Here is a 14,655-nt window from a genome sequence, read left to right on the forward strand (position 1 = left end):
TATTTTGAGGTGGGACTCAAGAAAAGATTTTCTAAACAAAAAAATCAAAAGCTTTTGGGATAAATTTTCAAATATTTAAGAGAACAAGCTCTTTAAGCACTAACAGAAAAAAGGTGATGCTGTAAGTCTCTTTGTTTGTTTATTAAAGCAGATTCTCAACAGGAAACACTAATTATATAAAAGTAAATAAGTTTGACTTACTCAGATTTTACCCTAAGAAGTCTTAGTGCTTTTTAAATTAGTTTTGGAATGCGTGTTCAGATACTACAGTGGACTTCTTCAAAATTGATGTTTGTTTTACCCACCTTCTCAGCTATAGTTCTAGAACGTATTCTTCTACATTGTTTAGATTTTGTGTTATTAAGATTATATTTCTTTTCAACAGGTCTCACTGGTATCTTGCAGTCATTTGTTTTCCATGGTTAGAAGAAGCTGTGTATGAAGATTTTCCACAAACTATATCCCAGCACTCCCAGGCTCAGCAATCCCAACATGACAACAAAACAATAGGTGATAAACTTAATGTGGATGGTGTTTTTAATAATGTTGGCAACAGTAAAATGATTATAGAGAACAATATGAAGTTAAAGGATAGTATAATTATTTCTTATCATTTAGTTTATTAGAAGAAATGTCTGAAATTTTCATGATAGATACGATACCCAAGACTCATGCATAAACAAAATGTAATTGTCAGGTTTTACTGTTATATCAAGTTTTATCATAGTAGTTTTTATAAAATAATCTTTCTAAGAATTCATGCCATGAATCTTCAGGCATAGCTTGAAATCTCCCCTTTTTTCTTTTTCTTAATATAAATTAACACAATTCCTGTTGACACTAGTAATTTGGCTAGGTAATATCGGGTCTCTTATAATTCTTCCATGATTTTTCTTATGTTACAGCCCAAATCTTAAGTAAGCAAATAAGCCTACTTTCTTTGAGAAAAAAAAATCAAGTTGTATTTTATAGCTGTAGCCTAAGCAGCAAGCAGAATTAATAATAGCCATTACCATTAATACTGGCCAAAACCTCTCTCTTGTGGGGGGAAAAGAAAGACTGATAAAGCAACTGATTACTTTCTATTTTGTCTAACCCTCCTATGCTGCAAAAGTGTATTTATGCAACACTCTATGATCATTTGTTAGAAGAATTATTACTAGGCAAATTAACCCTCCTCCACATTAAAACAGCAGAGATTTTGATAAGTAAGCAATCTATGAAGATTGTCTTTTTACAGGAAACTGGCCCCAGCTAACTGGTATTTCAGGTTCTGGCTCTGGGGTGTATGTATTGTGTGATGACAGCCAATTAAGCATTGTCAGTTTTATCCATCGATTGAATTTTTTTGTAACATTAACCATAAAAAAAAATAGTTCCCAGGTATTTTTTCCTTTTAATTACTACTATGCATACAAATTACAATTTAAACTTATCTAAATACTTTGTATTAGACATAAAATAAACACACATAACTGTTTTGTTATTTCTAACTAGATAATGATCTGCATACTTCTTCAGCACTATCCTTGGGTATAGAAGATTCTCAAGTAAGTGTGTTTTTATAAATGTGAAAGAAGGAAAACTCATGAATATAACAGTTTTATCTGGAAAATAGGGCATAGCTAGGTGGGCTATGATGGATATTGGTGTACCATAATTAAATTATGCTGTTTTATGATTCTTTGGAGTATTTCGTTGGGGTAGAAAAGAAAACTAGAGAAATTATTCTTTTTGCATCTGTTTAGCTTACTTTAACTCCCTAGGTTTGTTTATAGTTTATCTGATCATCTTGGTCGACTACTTTTTCAATTTCTATGGAAAAATATACTTTTATTCTTCATTATGTCATCAGTTTTTGCACTCAGAGTAATTAACTACCTATATTTTATATTCCACTTTCTATTATTATAAATTGTTGGTAAAAATCATTCAAAGTAGACTCATGGTCAATCCATATGACTCCTGAGGCTAAGATAGTTATGGTTAACTTTTCTTTAAATGGACCTCTAAACTGATATTCATGGTCTAGATTTGGTATCTTAATTGATTAAGGTAGCCACCTAATTATTTTTTAATACATACAGACAGCAGCAGCCTCCCTGGCATAGGCCTGTGTCTTTACTGTCACTGGTACAGGGTGGGCAGAAGGAAGGAGGTTTCCTTTTCTTATGTCACAGCCGCAGAATAGGGGAGCTCCTTCTTGCCTCTAGAGCCAGGTTTCCCAAATTGGGTTCCATGGAATACTTGTTCTAAGATGCAGTTTATGATAAAAAGGATTCTAAGGTCAGTTAAGTTGGGTAAAGCCTGTGTCCTATTCCTCTCTTAGAGATTCACTGTTATATTAGAATAATAAAGGTGCTGAGAAGTTCTGCATATTAAAGAAAGTTTGATCTATTGATTCTTAAATTTATCAACAAAAATAACAAAATACCCCATCTCTTATCCCTTAGTATACATTAATAATCTGCTTCTTGTGCTTCAAAGGGAAGAAGTCTGTCTCTATTGATATCATATACTGAGTTAAGAGAATGTGTATAAGGACAGGTTCAGTTAACTTCTTTATCTTTGCTTAAGATGGCAACTCTGAATAGAAGTAATTCAAGTTCCAGGTTGTTTTTTAGGCCATGTTAAAGCTCCATAACTTCTTGAGGTCACATGTAAAAGTGCATAAACTACTGTTTCACCAGTATAAGAAAAGAAATCTATAAATTAAAAAAAAATGAAGTTGGCTCACTTTAGATGATGAAAAGAACTCTTATTTGAAATTTTAATTTTAAAGTTATTTGAAACATTTTCTATTTCTTTTTTTTTTTTAATTAATTTATTTGGTTGCACTGGGTCTTAGTTGTGGCTTGTGGGCTCCTTAGTTGTGGCTTGTGGGCTCCTTAGTTGTGGCTCGTTGGCTCCTTAGTTGTGGCAGGTGGGCTCCTTAGTTGTGGATTGAGGGCTCCTTAGTTGTGGTTTGAGGGCTCCTTAGTTGCGGCTTGCTGGCTCCTTAGTTGCGGCACATGGGCTCCTTAGTTGTGGCATGCAAACTCTTAGTTGCGGTATGCTTGTGGGATCTAGTTCCCTGACCAGGGATCGAACCCAGGCCCCCTGCATTGGGAACACAGAGTCTTAGCCACTGTGCCACCGGGGAAGTCCCTGTATGAAACATTTTAAAGAGTAACTGAATATTAATTTATTCACACTAGCTTTAATTGCAAAGTTGTAAAAATTCATGTTATTTCAGAGTCCTGAGATGAATATGTCAGTACCAAAGAAAATGTGTAAAAGGTATGTACATGCTATAATAATAGTCTTTTCAGATATATAGGTTTACTTCATATATGAATATATACATCTTGATTTCTTCCTGTGATTTTCATAGGCCATGCATTCTCATACTAGACTCCTTGAAAGCTGCTTCTATACAAAACACAGTTCAGAATTTACGAGAGTAAGTAATAACAATTTTACTAAAATCTCAATAATTTTTAAGTTGCCTTAAGAATTACTGAAAAGATTATATCAGGAATTATATTTTATTATTTATTGAGATGAGGCCTGTAAATCTAATTAATAACAAATATCCCCATTATGTGTAAAATATTTCTCAAGGATTATATCAAAAGTAAATTTGGAATTTGTATTTACAATTGAGCAAAAGACATAATTTTACAAAGGAGCATTGCAAATATTAGTGGTTGTCAAAAGTTAACACTTTAGAAAAAAATAAGAACTCTTTCACATTCTTATTTTGTGTGTGCATGTGTGTTTGTAATTTTTAAATTTCCTACAGGATCTGGAAAAAACTAGCATCTAAAGTTTAAAAATAATTTGTTTAGTTTACTTTGTAATATAAGTAACTTATGTATATGAGTTGTGAAAGTTGAGTTGTTGAAAAAAAGTCTGGCTTTTAGTTTGAAACTCAGATGATTTTATTTAAAGTAGCACTTTTGAAGCCTCATATTATAATTTGTGCTGTTAAGGTTTAAAGTCTTTTGAAATGTGGCTGGAGGCAATATATTTGGCAGCAAATGTTTTTCCATTTTTGTGAAAGTGTTGCATAATAGTAAAGAAATTTCTACTCGAGTCACTCTACTTTTTGATGGTTTAAGGTATTTAGAGGTAGAGTGGGAAGTTAAACGAAAAACTCATCGTGAATTCAGCAAAGCAAACATGGTGGACCTGTGCCCTAAAGTTCCTAAACAAGATAATAGCAGTGATTGTGGAGTATATTTACTGCAATATGTGGAAAGCTTCTTTAAGGTATGTAAAGACATAAATACATTTTTTTATTCACAATTACCAGCATATAATCACAAATTACTGGGCAAGCAAAGAAGCAGGAAAATGTTAGAGGTAATCAAGAAATAAGAAAAAAAAAGGCATAGAACCATATATAACCCAGATATTGGAGTTAGAAGATAAGAACTTTAAAATGATTTGATTAATATGTTGGAGAAAATAGTCAAAGATAAACAAAATGGATGAAAATGGAATCTGCTAAAAAAAAAGTCAAGTGGACATTCTAGAACTGAAAATGCATAATGATATATCTGAAATTAAGAACTTACTGTATGGGTTTGATAGCAGACTGAATAAAGCAGAAGACAGATAAGGGAACTTTAAAAAAGGACAATAGAAAGTATCCCACTGTAGCTCAGAGAGGAAGAAGAATGTAAAGAAGAGAACAGAGCATAAGAGACAAGTATGATACAGTTACAAAGTCTAATTTACATGTAATTGGAGTTGCAGAAGGATTAGGGGTGGAGAGAGAGAATAAGGCAGACACAAATTTGAAGAAAAATTTTCAAAACTAAAAGACTTGTGTATTGAAGAAGCTCAGAAAACCATAAGCTACATAAGTACAATGAGAAGTATGGGTATTATTTTCTAGCTCATCAGAGACTCTATAGGAACTGTAGCAACGTTAAAAAGAAATTTTAAATAGCAAGGGATCACTCTGCTTTTTGAACTGTTAGCTCATTACTTCAGTCATAACCAGTATTATTTATGAAGATGGGTATAGCAAAAGGTATTTTTGACCAGAAGCTTGTTTGGAGAATCCTTAAAGGTACTTTCAAAGCATGAGGGTTATAGTGTGCAGTTATAACTTTTGGTATAGGGGAGGATTGATAATATACAGTAGAACATGGTACACATTATGGAAACCACTAAACATGTTATGCTGTTTTTTTTTCCTTTTTTATTCTAGACTGGAACTTCATTATAGGGTGACAGTTCTGGCCTTCTAATACTCTTTTCAAAGAGATTTGATTTTGTTTTTAGATATCCAAAGTGCCTTATTACATAACATAGTCTGAGTCTGTTATGTAATTCAGTCTGTTACATAATTATGTAGCCTCAGTAGAACATACTTCTAATATAGGTGGTAGCACCACTTAAGATTGCTGGGGGGAAAACCTCAGAACACTAAATCTTGTGTTTCACAAATTTGTGCACTAATATAACAGAGTGTGGATTGAAGAAAATAGGTTTCAGGTTGACCATTCAAAACCTGTCTAACTTTGTAACTAGGCCATGAGAAAAACAATTTTAATTCTAATAAAAATACTTACACAGTTAAATCTCCACTGAGATTTGCCCCTAGAATCACAGTTAGTCCTTCATTTCAGCTTTATATTCTGGGACTCTTAATTTCTTCTTTAAGATGTAAGTCCTTCTTACATCTGGCTTCTAATAGTTTCATCAAATTTATAAACATGATCTAGGGGTAGTCTTATTCAGCAGTTACTCATTTTTTTAAACACAGGCAGAATTGTCTTTGCAGTTGCAACTTGCAACTTCCTTATTAAGCTTAACATAATGGAAAATATATCAGTTCCTTAAGCCACTAAATTGGCTATTTCGTGGACTAAAAGAAGGTACTTCTGCAGGATTTTCTATTTTTTATGTGAGATTCTTCATTTACTGCTAAGGCTTCCTCTTCGTTTTAATAGTTTCAAAATATTAACATGTTGGAAAAGATTGTGTTCAAACCAGCCTGACTTCTGCATTGTACTGAGTCATTCTCTGTTTACTAATTCTCTTTGCACTAATTCACTTAAACATGCATTGTAGCAGAACAAATGGTGTTTAATTTTGATGTTCAGAAGTTAGCAGTTTAATGAAAATGTTCTAAAATTGATTGTGGTGATGGTTGCACAACTCTGAATATACTGAAAATCATTCAGTTGAATACTTTAGGCAAATTGTATGTTATGTGAAATATGTCTCAGTAAAGCTGTTATTTAAAAAAGTTAGCAATTTCTCATTTCTTACAAAACTGAGCTTAAAACAAATTTGAATTATACTGCTAAAGTGATTGCACTCTGTCTTTTCTCTCATTAGGATCCTATTGTTAACTTTGAACTTCCAATTCATTTGGAGAAATGGTTTCCTCGTCATGTAATAAAGACCAAACGGGAAGATATTCGAGAGCTCATTTTGAAACTTCATTTACAGCAACAGAAGGGCAGCAGTAGCTAGTTAATCTGTACAAACATGACACAGATGTTCTATACGATTACCGGAAAGCTGCTTATCAGCATTTGTGTTAGCCAGCTCACAGAGAAGCAAATAACTTGCAGTAGTTTTATAAGTCACTGTACATTATTTAAAATATATAAGATATAATATTAGAATTGTTAGGATCTCATAGATGGAGTGGAAATGGGGGTGATATAGATAAAGTCATTAGATAGAAATTAAAATTTCATAAATATTTGATATTTTTCTGATTAAATATGCTTGGATTATGCAATAGCATATGTAATGTGGGAATGTTTTTATAGATAATAAAACGATGTGATCTGTACTTCCACATAACTGGGAGTTGAAGGGAGTTAGGTCCTCCCTGGTGCCAGCCCCAGCGCTTGTCAAATTCGTTGACAAGTCACATTATATTGTAATTCTGTTCTTTGCAGCTCAAGCATGCAATATGAATACTGTGTATTTTTTTTTAAAGAATTTAGTTTCAAGGCTTCAGAAAATGCCATTTACGGCATCCCTTCTGTATAGTGTGAGAGGAGACATAATGTTAGGAAGGTGATAAAAATTCACTCTTTCAATGCGCAGCTTATTTTTCTCAGTTGCTAAGTGGAACCATTATTCTAATTGTTGTTTGTTTTCCATTTCTTTTGATGTCATGTGTGGGGATCTGAGAATTTAGTTCATTCATTCAGAGTGAAATTTGGAAGAAAAATTTAGCTATCCAAAATAGGTTTTTAAAAATTGTATATGTAGCTCAACTTAGTTTATTTGAGGTATAGCTATATAAATATTGACTTCTATCCTATTTTGACATCCCAGAATATATGTACACAGTTTCTGTAAGTATAGAAGATAAAATTAGTGACTTCATAACTTTAATTAAAAAAATATCCTCAAAGTTTTCTATATTAATTGTTAGGACTAAATACATAATTTTATAGCTGTTTACCCAGTATTCATCTGCAAAAGCCAGATTGCTCTCATTGCTTTTGTATTTTTCAGTTGTAATTTTTCAGGACCTGTGATCCCCATGGAGCATAAGTTTTTATTAAATGTTCAGGTAGCAGTTCTGAATTAATGTGATGATGGTGGTATTACATATGATTAAATACTTCATAACTTTCTAATGTTATCAGGAATATTTTGAGGGGATGATTATATTGTATTTTCTCAGATAAGAAAAATGTTTTTTAATCTTCTGTTTTAAGCATCTCTTAGATTTACATTGTTACTGTATATAAAGCAGTGAAGCAAAGGCAATTTAAGATGAAGCTAAAAGTCGGAACATTTTATTTCAAAATCTTGTGAATTGAGGTTGTCAGTTAAGCCTTAGTGTCCTTAAGTTTCTATTAATCTTGTCATCATCTTTATATTGTTAAAGATATTTGTCCTTTGGAGATTTCCTATAAAGATGGTTATAATTACATGTTTCATTCCCAATTTCTGTGTGGGGGGAGGGGATTTTTTAGATGACAATTATTTTGTATATCTAATTTTGGGAAAGCAAGTATCTAATACATCTCCTTGTGACTTCTTAACTTTTTTGTTTGTATGTTTTTCAAAGACACCACTATCCTTTACCATGTTTTGAAGATTGTTTAAAATTCATTTTCCTAAATTCATATGGAAATAATGCTTTGAGAATATCAACATTTTATATTAAACATGTTTCCAATTCATTAAATTGAGGTGTAATTTTTTTCCTTAAGAAACGTGAGCCATTCTTAGAAATAGATTTTAAATTGTATGTTACTCAGTGCATGTCATATAATTGTTGCTTAGATTAATTTTTTTAACTGTTTTAACAGACGTGGTAATTTTGATAGTTCAGGGAACATTGTTGAGCATCTACTACTAGCAGGCAATGTACAAGGTAGAAAAAACGGAATGACAGCTCTTATTCCTAAGTCATTTATAGTCTAATGGGAGAAATGGACATATGAACAATTTTAATATGCCTGTTAGAAACAATCAGAGTTTTTTGGGAGCACAGGAGGGTGTTCAGCCTTCGTGTGTGTGTGTGTGTGTGAGAGAGAGAGAGAGAGAGAGAGAGAGAGAGAGAGAGGGAGGGAGGGAGAGAGAGAGAGAGGGAGGAGATAGTGAGAGGTGGTAGAGAGGTAGTAAGAGGGTTGTCACTAGACAGGGAAAGCCTTCTTAGAGAAGATAATACTGTTTCTCACAACTCCTGGGATAAAAAAATGGTAGCTCTTTTTTTTTTTTTTAAGAAAAAGTTTAATACCTCTTAAAATCAGCTTTTGTGTGTGTGTGTGTTAGGGAGAAAATAGGTCTAGACTTATCATACAGAGCCCTTTCTCATTTGATTCCAATCTACATTCTATCATCTTTCCACTGTCACCTACTTTTTAGCCATATAAAGTTATTAATTTATGCTTTAATTACTTTTAGCTTAACACCAAGCTTAAGCCCTTTCTTAATAGGAAATTATCTTGTGTTTTCTTTCTTTCAATAATACTATTTCTTTGGAAAAGTACTAAGCTAAAATGAATGTGAAATGTCAGTTGTATTCAATATATATATATATATCTTTTATTGTGAAAATGACCTCTAATTGTTGAACTGTCTGGACTGGGAGAACTGTGAGTAGACATGCATACCCCGAAGCCCTCCTTGACCAGAACTTTTTAAAACTCTTTTGGAAAACCTGGGCCCCTTCTTCCCTCTGTAGAGTCTCTTGTAACTAACCTTGTCCTTATGGAAATTTGCAAACTTTGCCCAGGGGCTGTTAAAAGACTTGGTTCTATGTGTATGAGGCTTTCGTATGCTGGTGTGGTTTGCACCCACCCAGGTGGTCTGTTCTCTTACAGCTGAGTTCGTCCCTTTTGGGAACTGGAGAAATCAGGATCAGGGCTAGTTTAGGATTCTGAAGAGAAATGTCCTTTAGATCTTTACAAAACATTGTTTTTTCCAGAGAACTTCACCAGAGGTACATAAGATATAAATTCATTGCTATTTGATAATAAATAATAGCTTCCACAGGGTTTTTGACTAATTTAATTCCTTTCTACTAGATTTATTTGATAAAAACAACTGCCCTAATACAAAATTTTTATCTGGTCCCCCATTGTGGTAAAGATAAAAAAAGTTTCCTTTCTTGGTTAAGAATTACTCATGTTGATAAAGACACTGGGCCTCATGTGTAGTAGCAAATTAAGCAACAAAGTTATTATTATGTAGCTACCATTTATATTGTATGCTTAGTAGGTGCCAGGTACTTTTCTAAGCATTTTCTGTGTGTTAACTAGTTTAATACTCATAATATCTCTATCATGAGTTAGCTTTACTATTCCTATCCTATTTTATAGATAAGGAAGGAGACGTAAGTGGTTACAGTGAAAGATTTTCAAATTTTTTAATCGAGGGAAATTTACAAGAAACGGCACCAAGAAAATAACTTTATTTTGTATGTAGCTCTGTATTTCGGACATAGACAGGTATAGTCAGTCTGGGCATTTTATGCTTAAAAATCATAGGTTGTAGAAGAACCCAGAGAACATGTGAATCTATCAGGTTTGACTAATAGACTGAGAAAAGTTGTAAAATTCAGTGAATTACATGTGTAACATTATTATTTTTTTTTGGAAACATTTTTAAGTGGAGTGCTTATTAAAGGCAAGGAGAGTGTTAATAAAGAGCTTAGCTTGCTAGATTAGAGTAAAGAAATTGTCTCTCTCCATCTGTCCTAATTAGCTTATCTCTCCTGCTTTCATAGCATGCTGGTTATTTCAGAAAAGAAGTGAGAGATACTTTGAAAGGACATCATTTTTATTTAGCCAATTTATAATGATTTTGGAATGGTTGTCAGTTTTTGAACATAAACTGTTTAAATATTAGACGTTTTCTGTAACAATTTGTTACTGGAAGTTTCAGGCCTTTGGGTGCTCAATTAAGGATTTTGGCCTCTTTCTTGGTTTTGGCTCAAATGATTATGTTTCCTCATTTTGGGAAGATTTCTCTGGGTATTCTGATATTTGTCCTGATAGAAGGAAACCTTCCATCATTAACAGGTATTTTAAAATCTACGTTATTTTTTAGATCTTTAGATCTTTAGATCTGCAGTATATTTTCTCTAAAAATAACATTATTTGATAGGACTGCTGTAAGAAATTGAATCAAATAGTACTCTAGTCTTTGATATTGCTTCATTTAAACTGTATGAAAATCTCTCCAATAATATTGGTTTTCCTCTTCATTAGTAATTCTTGGTTCAAAGCTTACTTCCTCTTATTTCTTGTGTTGAAATTGGATGTATACTTGATTTCAATAGCTAACAATCTTGAAATAAAGGACTAGGAATTAAATGGAGATAAAATTGAATGCTTTACTTCTCCCCTCCTTAAGCACACATGTCTATAATTCGAGCATTGAGTTCAAAATCCAAATGTGGTGCAAATGTCAGTTTTTCTTCATTTGTTACCTTTCATTCTATGTCTCCATTCATCATCAGAAGCTTTGTTTATGCCTTCACTCTGTAGCACAAACCTACTTATCTTTAGAAGAGAGCCAAGAACCCAAGAGTACAGTTTCTTTTCTCCTGACTGACTCAGAATCCACAGACTCTTCTCTGTCTATCGAAAAGAAACAACCTATGGACCACAGAGAAACTGAGAGACAGTGGTTGCTCAGAAGAAAGCGATCTACTCTGTTTCCTAATGGTGTGAAAACCTGCCCAGATGAAAATGTTACAGAGGCCATGGCAAACCATGTGAAATATTTTAAAGTCCGAGGTAAGCAAACATTCAAACCCTTGGGCTTTATGATAAAATTCAAACATAGTTCTAAAACAGTTGTTGTATTTGAACATTATAGTTCAAAATTTGTGATGCTTTTGATAGAGACTGAGCCAAATATTGTCTTTCTACTAGCCATGGAAAAAGGACTTGCTAAGAGTATGGTATTTATACAGCTTCAGAGGAAAGTTTACATTATTTTATTTATTTATTTATTTATTTTTTTGCGGTATGTGGGCCTCTCACTGTTGTGGCCTCTCCCGTTGCGGAGCACAGGCTCCGGACACGCAGGCTCAACGGCCATGGCTCATGGGCCAAGCCGCTCCGTGGCATGTGGGATCCTCCCAGACCGTGGCACGAACCCGTGTCCCCTGCATCAGCAGGCGGACTCTCAACCACTGCGCCACCAGGGAAGCCCTACATTATTTTAAGAGAGGACATGGTTTAAAATTTTTGAAGCACTTCAAAAATACCAGTTTATGTTGCTGGATAAATTAATTATAACTTTTACTTCTGCATTACAGTAATTTCTCTAAATATACCCACAAAAGATATTAACTAAGATATACTTACCTACTTGGCTAATTAGTTATTTTATATGCATGGAAATATGATCAATTTCTATATTTTATAGTTTAGCCATTCTACAGATTCAAGCTATTCTAGTTGGTATACACAAAAGTTTTTACCTCTCAAATGGTGGCAGTTCTCACAATGGACCCTAAAGCAACAAAACTAGGAGTTTATTTTATTTTTAAAAATTAATTTTTATTGGAGTATAGTTGCTTTACAATGTTGTGTTAGTTTTTTCTGTGCAGCAAAGGGAATCAGCTATACGTATGCATATATCCCCTCTTTTTTGGATTTCCTTCCTATTTAGGTCACCACAGAGCATTGAGTAGAGTTTCCTGTGCTATACAGTGGGTTCTCATTAGTTATCTCTTTTATACATAGTAATGTATATGTGTCAATCCCAATCTCCCAATTCATCCCACTCCCCCTTTCCCCTTGGTGTCCACCATACATTTGTTTTCTATGTCTGTGTCTCTATTTCTGCTTTGTAAATAAGTTCATCTGTATCATTTTTCTAGATTCCACATGTAAGCAATATTATACGATATTTGTTTTTCTCTTTCTGACTTACTTCACTCTGTATGACAGTCTCTAGGTCCATCCACGTCTCTGCAAATGGCACTATTTCATTCCATTTTATGGCTGAGTAATATTCCATTGTATATATATCTACCACATCTTCTTTATACATTCCTCTGTTGATGGACATTTAGTTTGCTTCCATGTCCTGGCTATTGTAAATAGTGCTGCAGTGAACATTGTGGTACATGTATCTTTTTGAATTATGGTTTTCTCCAGGTGTATGCTCAGAGGTGGGGTTGCTGGGTCATATGGTAGTTCTATTTTTAGTTTTTTAAGGAACCTCCATATAGTTCTCCATAGTGGCTGTATCAATTTACATTCCCACCAACAGTATAAGAGGGTTCCCTTTTCTCCACACCCTCACCAGCATTTATTGTTTGTAGATTTTTTGATGATGGCCATTCTGACTGGTGTGAGGTGATACCTCATTGTAGTTTTGATTTGCATTTCTCTGATAATTAGTGATGTTGAGCATCTTTTCATGTATTTGTTGGCCATCTGTATATCTTCTTTGGAGAAATGTCTATTTAGGTCTTCTCATTTTTTGATTGGGTTGTTTTTTTTTTTTGATGTTGAGCTTCATGAGCTGTTTGTATATTTTGGAGATTAATCCCTTGTCCATTGCTTTGTTTGCAAATATTTTTTCCCATTCTGAGGGTTGTCTTTTCATCTTGTTTATGGCTTCCTTTGCAGTACAAAAGCTTTTAAGTTTCATTAGTTCCCTTTTGTTCATTTCTGTTTTTATTTTCATTATTTTAGGAGGTGGGTCAAAAAAGATCTTGCTGCGATTTATGTCAAAGAGTGTTTTGCCTATGTTTTCTTCTAAGAGTTTTATAGTGTCCGGCTTTACATTTAGGTCTTGAATCCATTTTGAGTTTATTTTTGTGTATGGTGTTAGGGAGTGTTCTAATTTCATTCTTTTACATGTAGCTGTCCAGTTTTCCCAGCACCGATTATTGAAGAGACTGTCTTTCCTCCATTGTATATTCTTGCCTCCTTTGTCATGTATTAGTTGACCATAGGTGTGTGGGCTTATCTCTGGGCTTTCTATCCTGTTCCATTGATCTATATTTCTGTTTTTGTGCCTGTACCATACTGTCTTGATTACTATAGCTTTGTAGTATAGTCGGAAGTCCGGGAGCCTGATTGCTCCAGCTCCATTTTTCTTTTTCAGGATTGCTTTGGCTATTCGGGGTCTTTTGTGCTTCCATACAAATTGTAAAATTTTTTGTTCTAATTCTGTGAAAAATGCCATTGGTAATTTGATAAGGATTGCACTGAATCTGTAGATTGCTTTGGTCAGTACAGTCATTTTCACAATATTGATTCCTCCAATCCAAGAACATGCTATATCTCTCCATCTGTTTGTGTCATCTTTGATTTTTTTCATCAATATCTTTTTTTTTTTTTTTTTTGCGGTACGCGGGCCTCTCACTGTTGTGGCCTCTCCCATTGCGGATCACAGGCTCTGATGTGCAGGCTCAGCGGCCATGGCTCACAGGCCTAGCCGCTCCGCGGCATGTGGGATCTTCCCGGACCGGGGCACAAACCCGTGTCCCCTGCATCAGCAGGTGGACTCTCAACCACTGTGCCACCAGGGAAGCCCTCATCAATATCTTATAGTTTTCTGACAGGTCTTTTGCCTCCTTAGGTAGGTTTATTCCTAGGTATTTTATTCTTTTTGATGTGATTTTGCCTCCTTAGGTAGGTTTATTCCTAGGTATTTTATTCTTTTTGATGTGATGGTAAATGGGATTATTTCCTTGATTTCTCTTTCTGATATTTCATTGTTAGTGTTTAGGAATGCAAGAGATTTCTGTGCATTAATTTTGTAACCTGCAACTTTACCAAATTCATTGATTAGCTATAGTAGTTTCCTGGTGGTGTCTTTAGGATTTTCTATGTATAGTATCATGTCATCTGCAAACAGCAACAGTTTTAGTTCTTTTCCAGTTTGGATTCCTTTTATTTCTTTTTATTCTGTGATTGCTGTGGCTAGGACTTCCAAAACTGTGTTAGATAATAGTGGTGAGAGTGGACATCCTTGTCCTGTTCCTGACCTTAGAGGAAACACTTCAGTTTTTCACTATTGAGAATGATGTTTGCTGTGGGTTTGTTGTATATGGCCTTTATTACGTTGAGGTAGTTTCCCTCTATGCCCACTTTCTGGAGAGTTTTTATCATAAATCAGTGTTGAATTTTGTGAAAAGCTTTTTATGCATCTATTGAGATGATCATATGGTTTTTATTCTTCAGTTTGTTAATATGGTGT

At 34.0% G+C, this 14,655-nt stretch overlaps 2 protein-coding genes across 8 annotated transcripts in view; both read left to right on the forward strand.

The window, feature by feature from the left end:
* Positions 1-8,156, forward strand: part of SENP7 (SUMO specific peptidase 7) — a gene marked incomplete at its 3' end in the record, with an annotated part of 175,799 nt that extends 167,643 nt beyond the window's left edge. For all 6 annotated transcript variants that reach the window (XM_082624929.1, XM_082624930.1, XM_082624933.1 and 3 more), the window contains 6 exons: positions 386-510; positions 1,498-1,550; positions 3,236-3,279; positions 3,374-3,442; positions 4,104-4,254; positions 6,340-8,156. In XM_082624929.1, coding sequence (XP_082481055.1) covers positions 386-510; positions 1,498-1,550; positions 3,236-3,279; positions 3,374-3,442; positions 4,104-4,254; positions 6,340-6,477 — 580 coding nt within the window. The remainder of the gene's footprint in view (positions 1-385; positions 511-1,497; positions 1,551-3,235; positions 3,280-3,373; positions 3,443-4,103; positions 4,255-6,339) is intronic.
* A 2,642-nt stretch (positions 8,157-10,798) lies between these two features.
* IMPG2 (interphotoreceptor matrix proteoglycan 2) overlaps positions 10,799-14,655 on the forward strand; it is a gene marked incomplete at its 5' end in the record, with an annotated part of 68,490 nt that continues 64,633 nt past the window's right edge. For both annotated transcript variants that reach the window (XM_082625714.1, XM_082625715.1), the window contains one exon: positions 10,799-11,225. In XM_082625714.1, coding sequence (XP_082481840.1) covers positions 10,799-11,225 — 427 coding nt within the window. The remainder of the gene's footprint in view (positions 11,226-14,655) is intronic.

This window comes from Mesoplodon mirus, assembly GCF_964341445.2.
Source record: "Mesoplodon mirus genome assembly, chromosome: 6".
Classification (NCBI taxonomy): Eukaryota; Metazoa; Chordata; class Mammalia; order Artiodactyla; family Ziphiidae; genus Mesoplodon; species Mesoplodon mirus.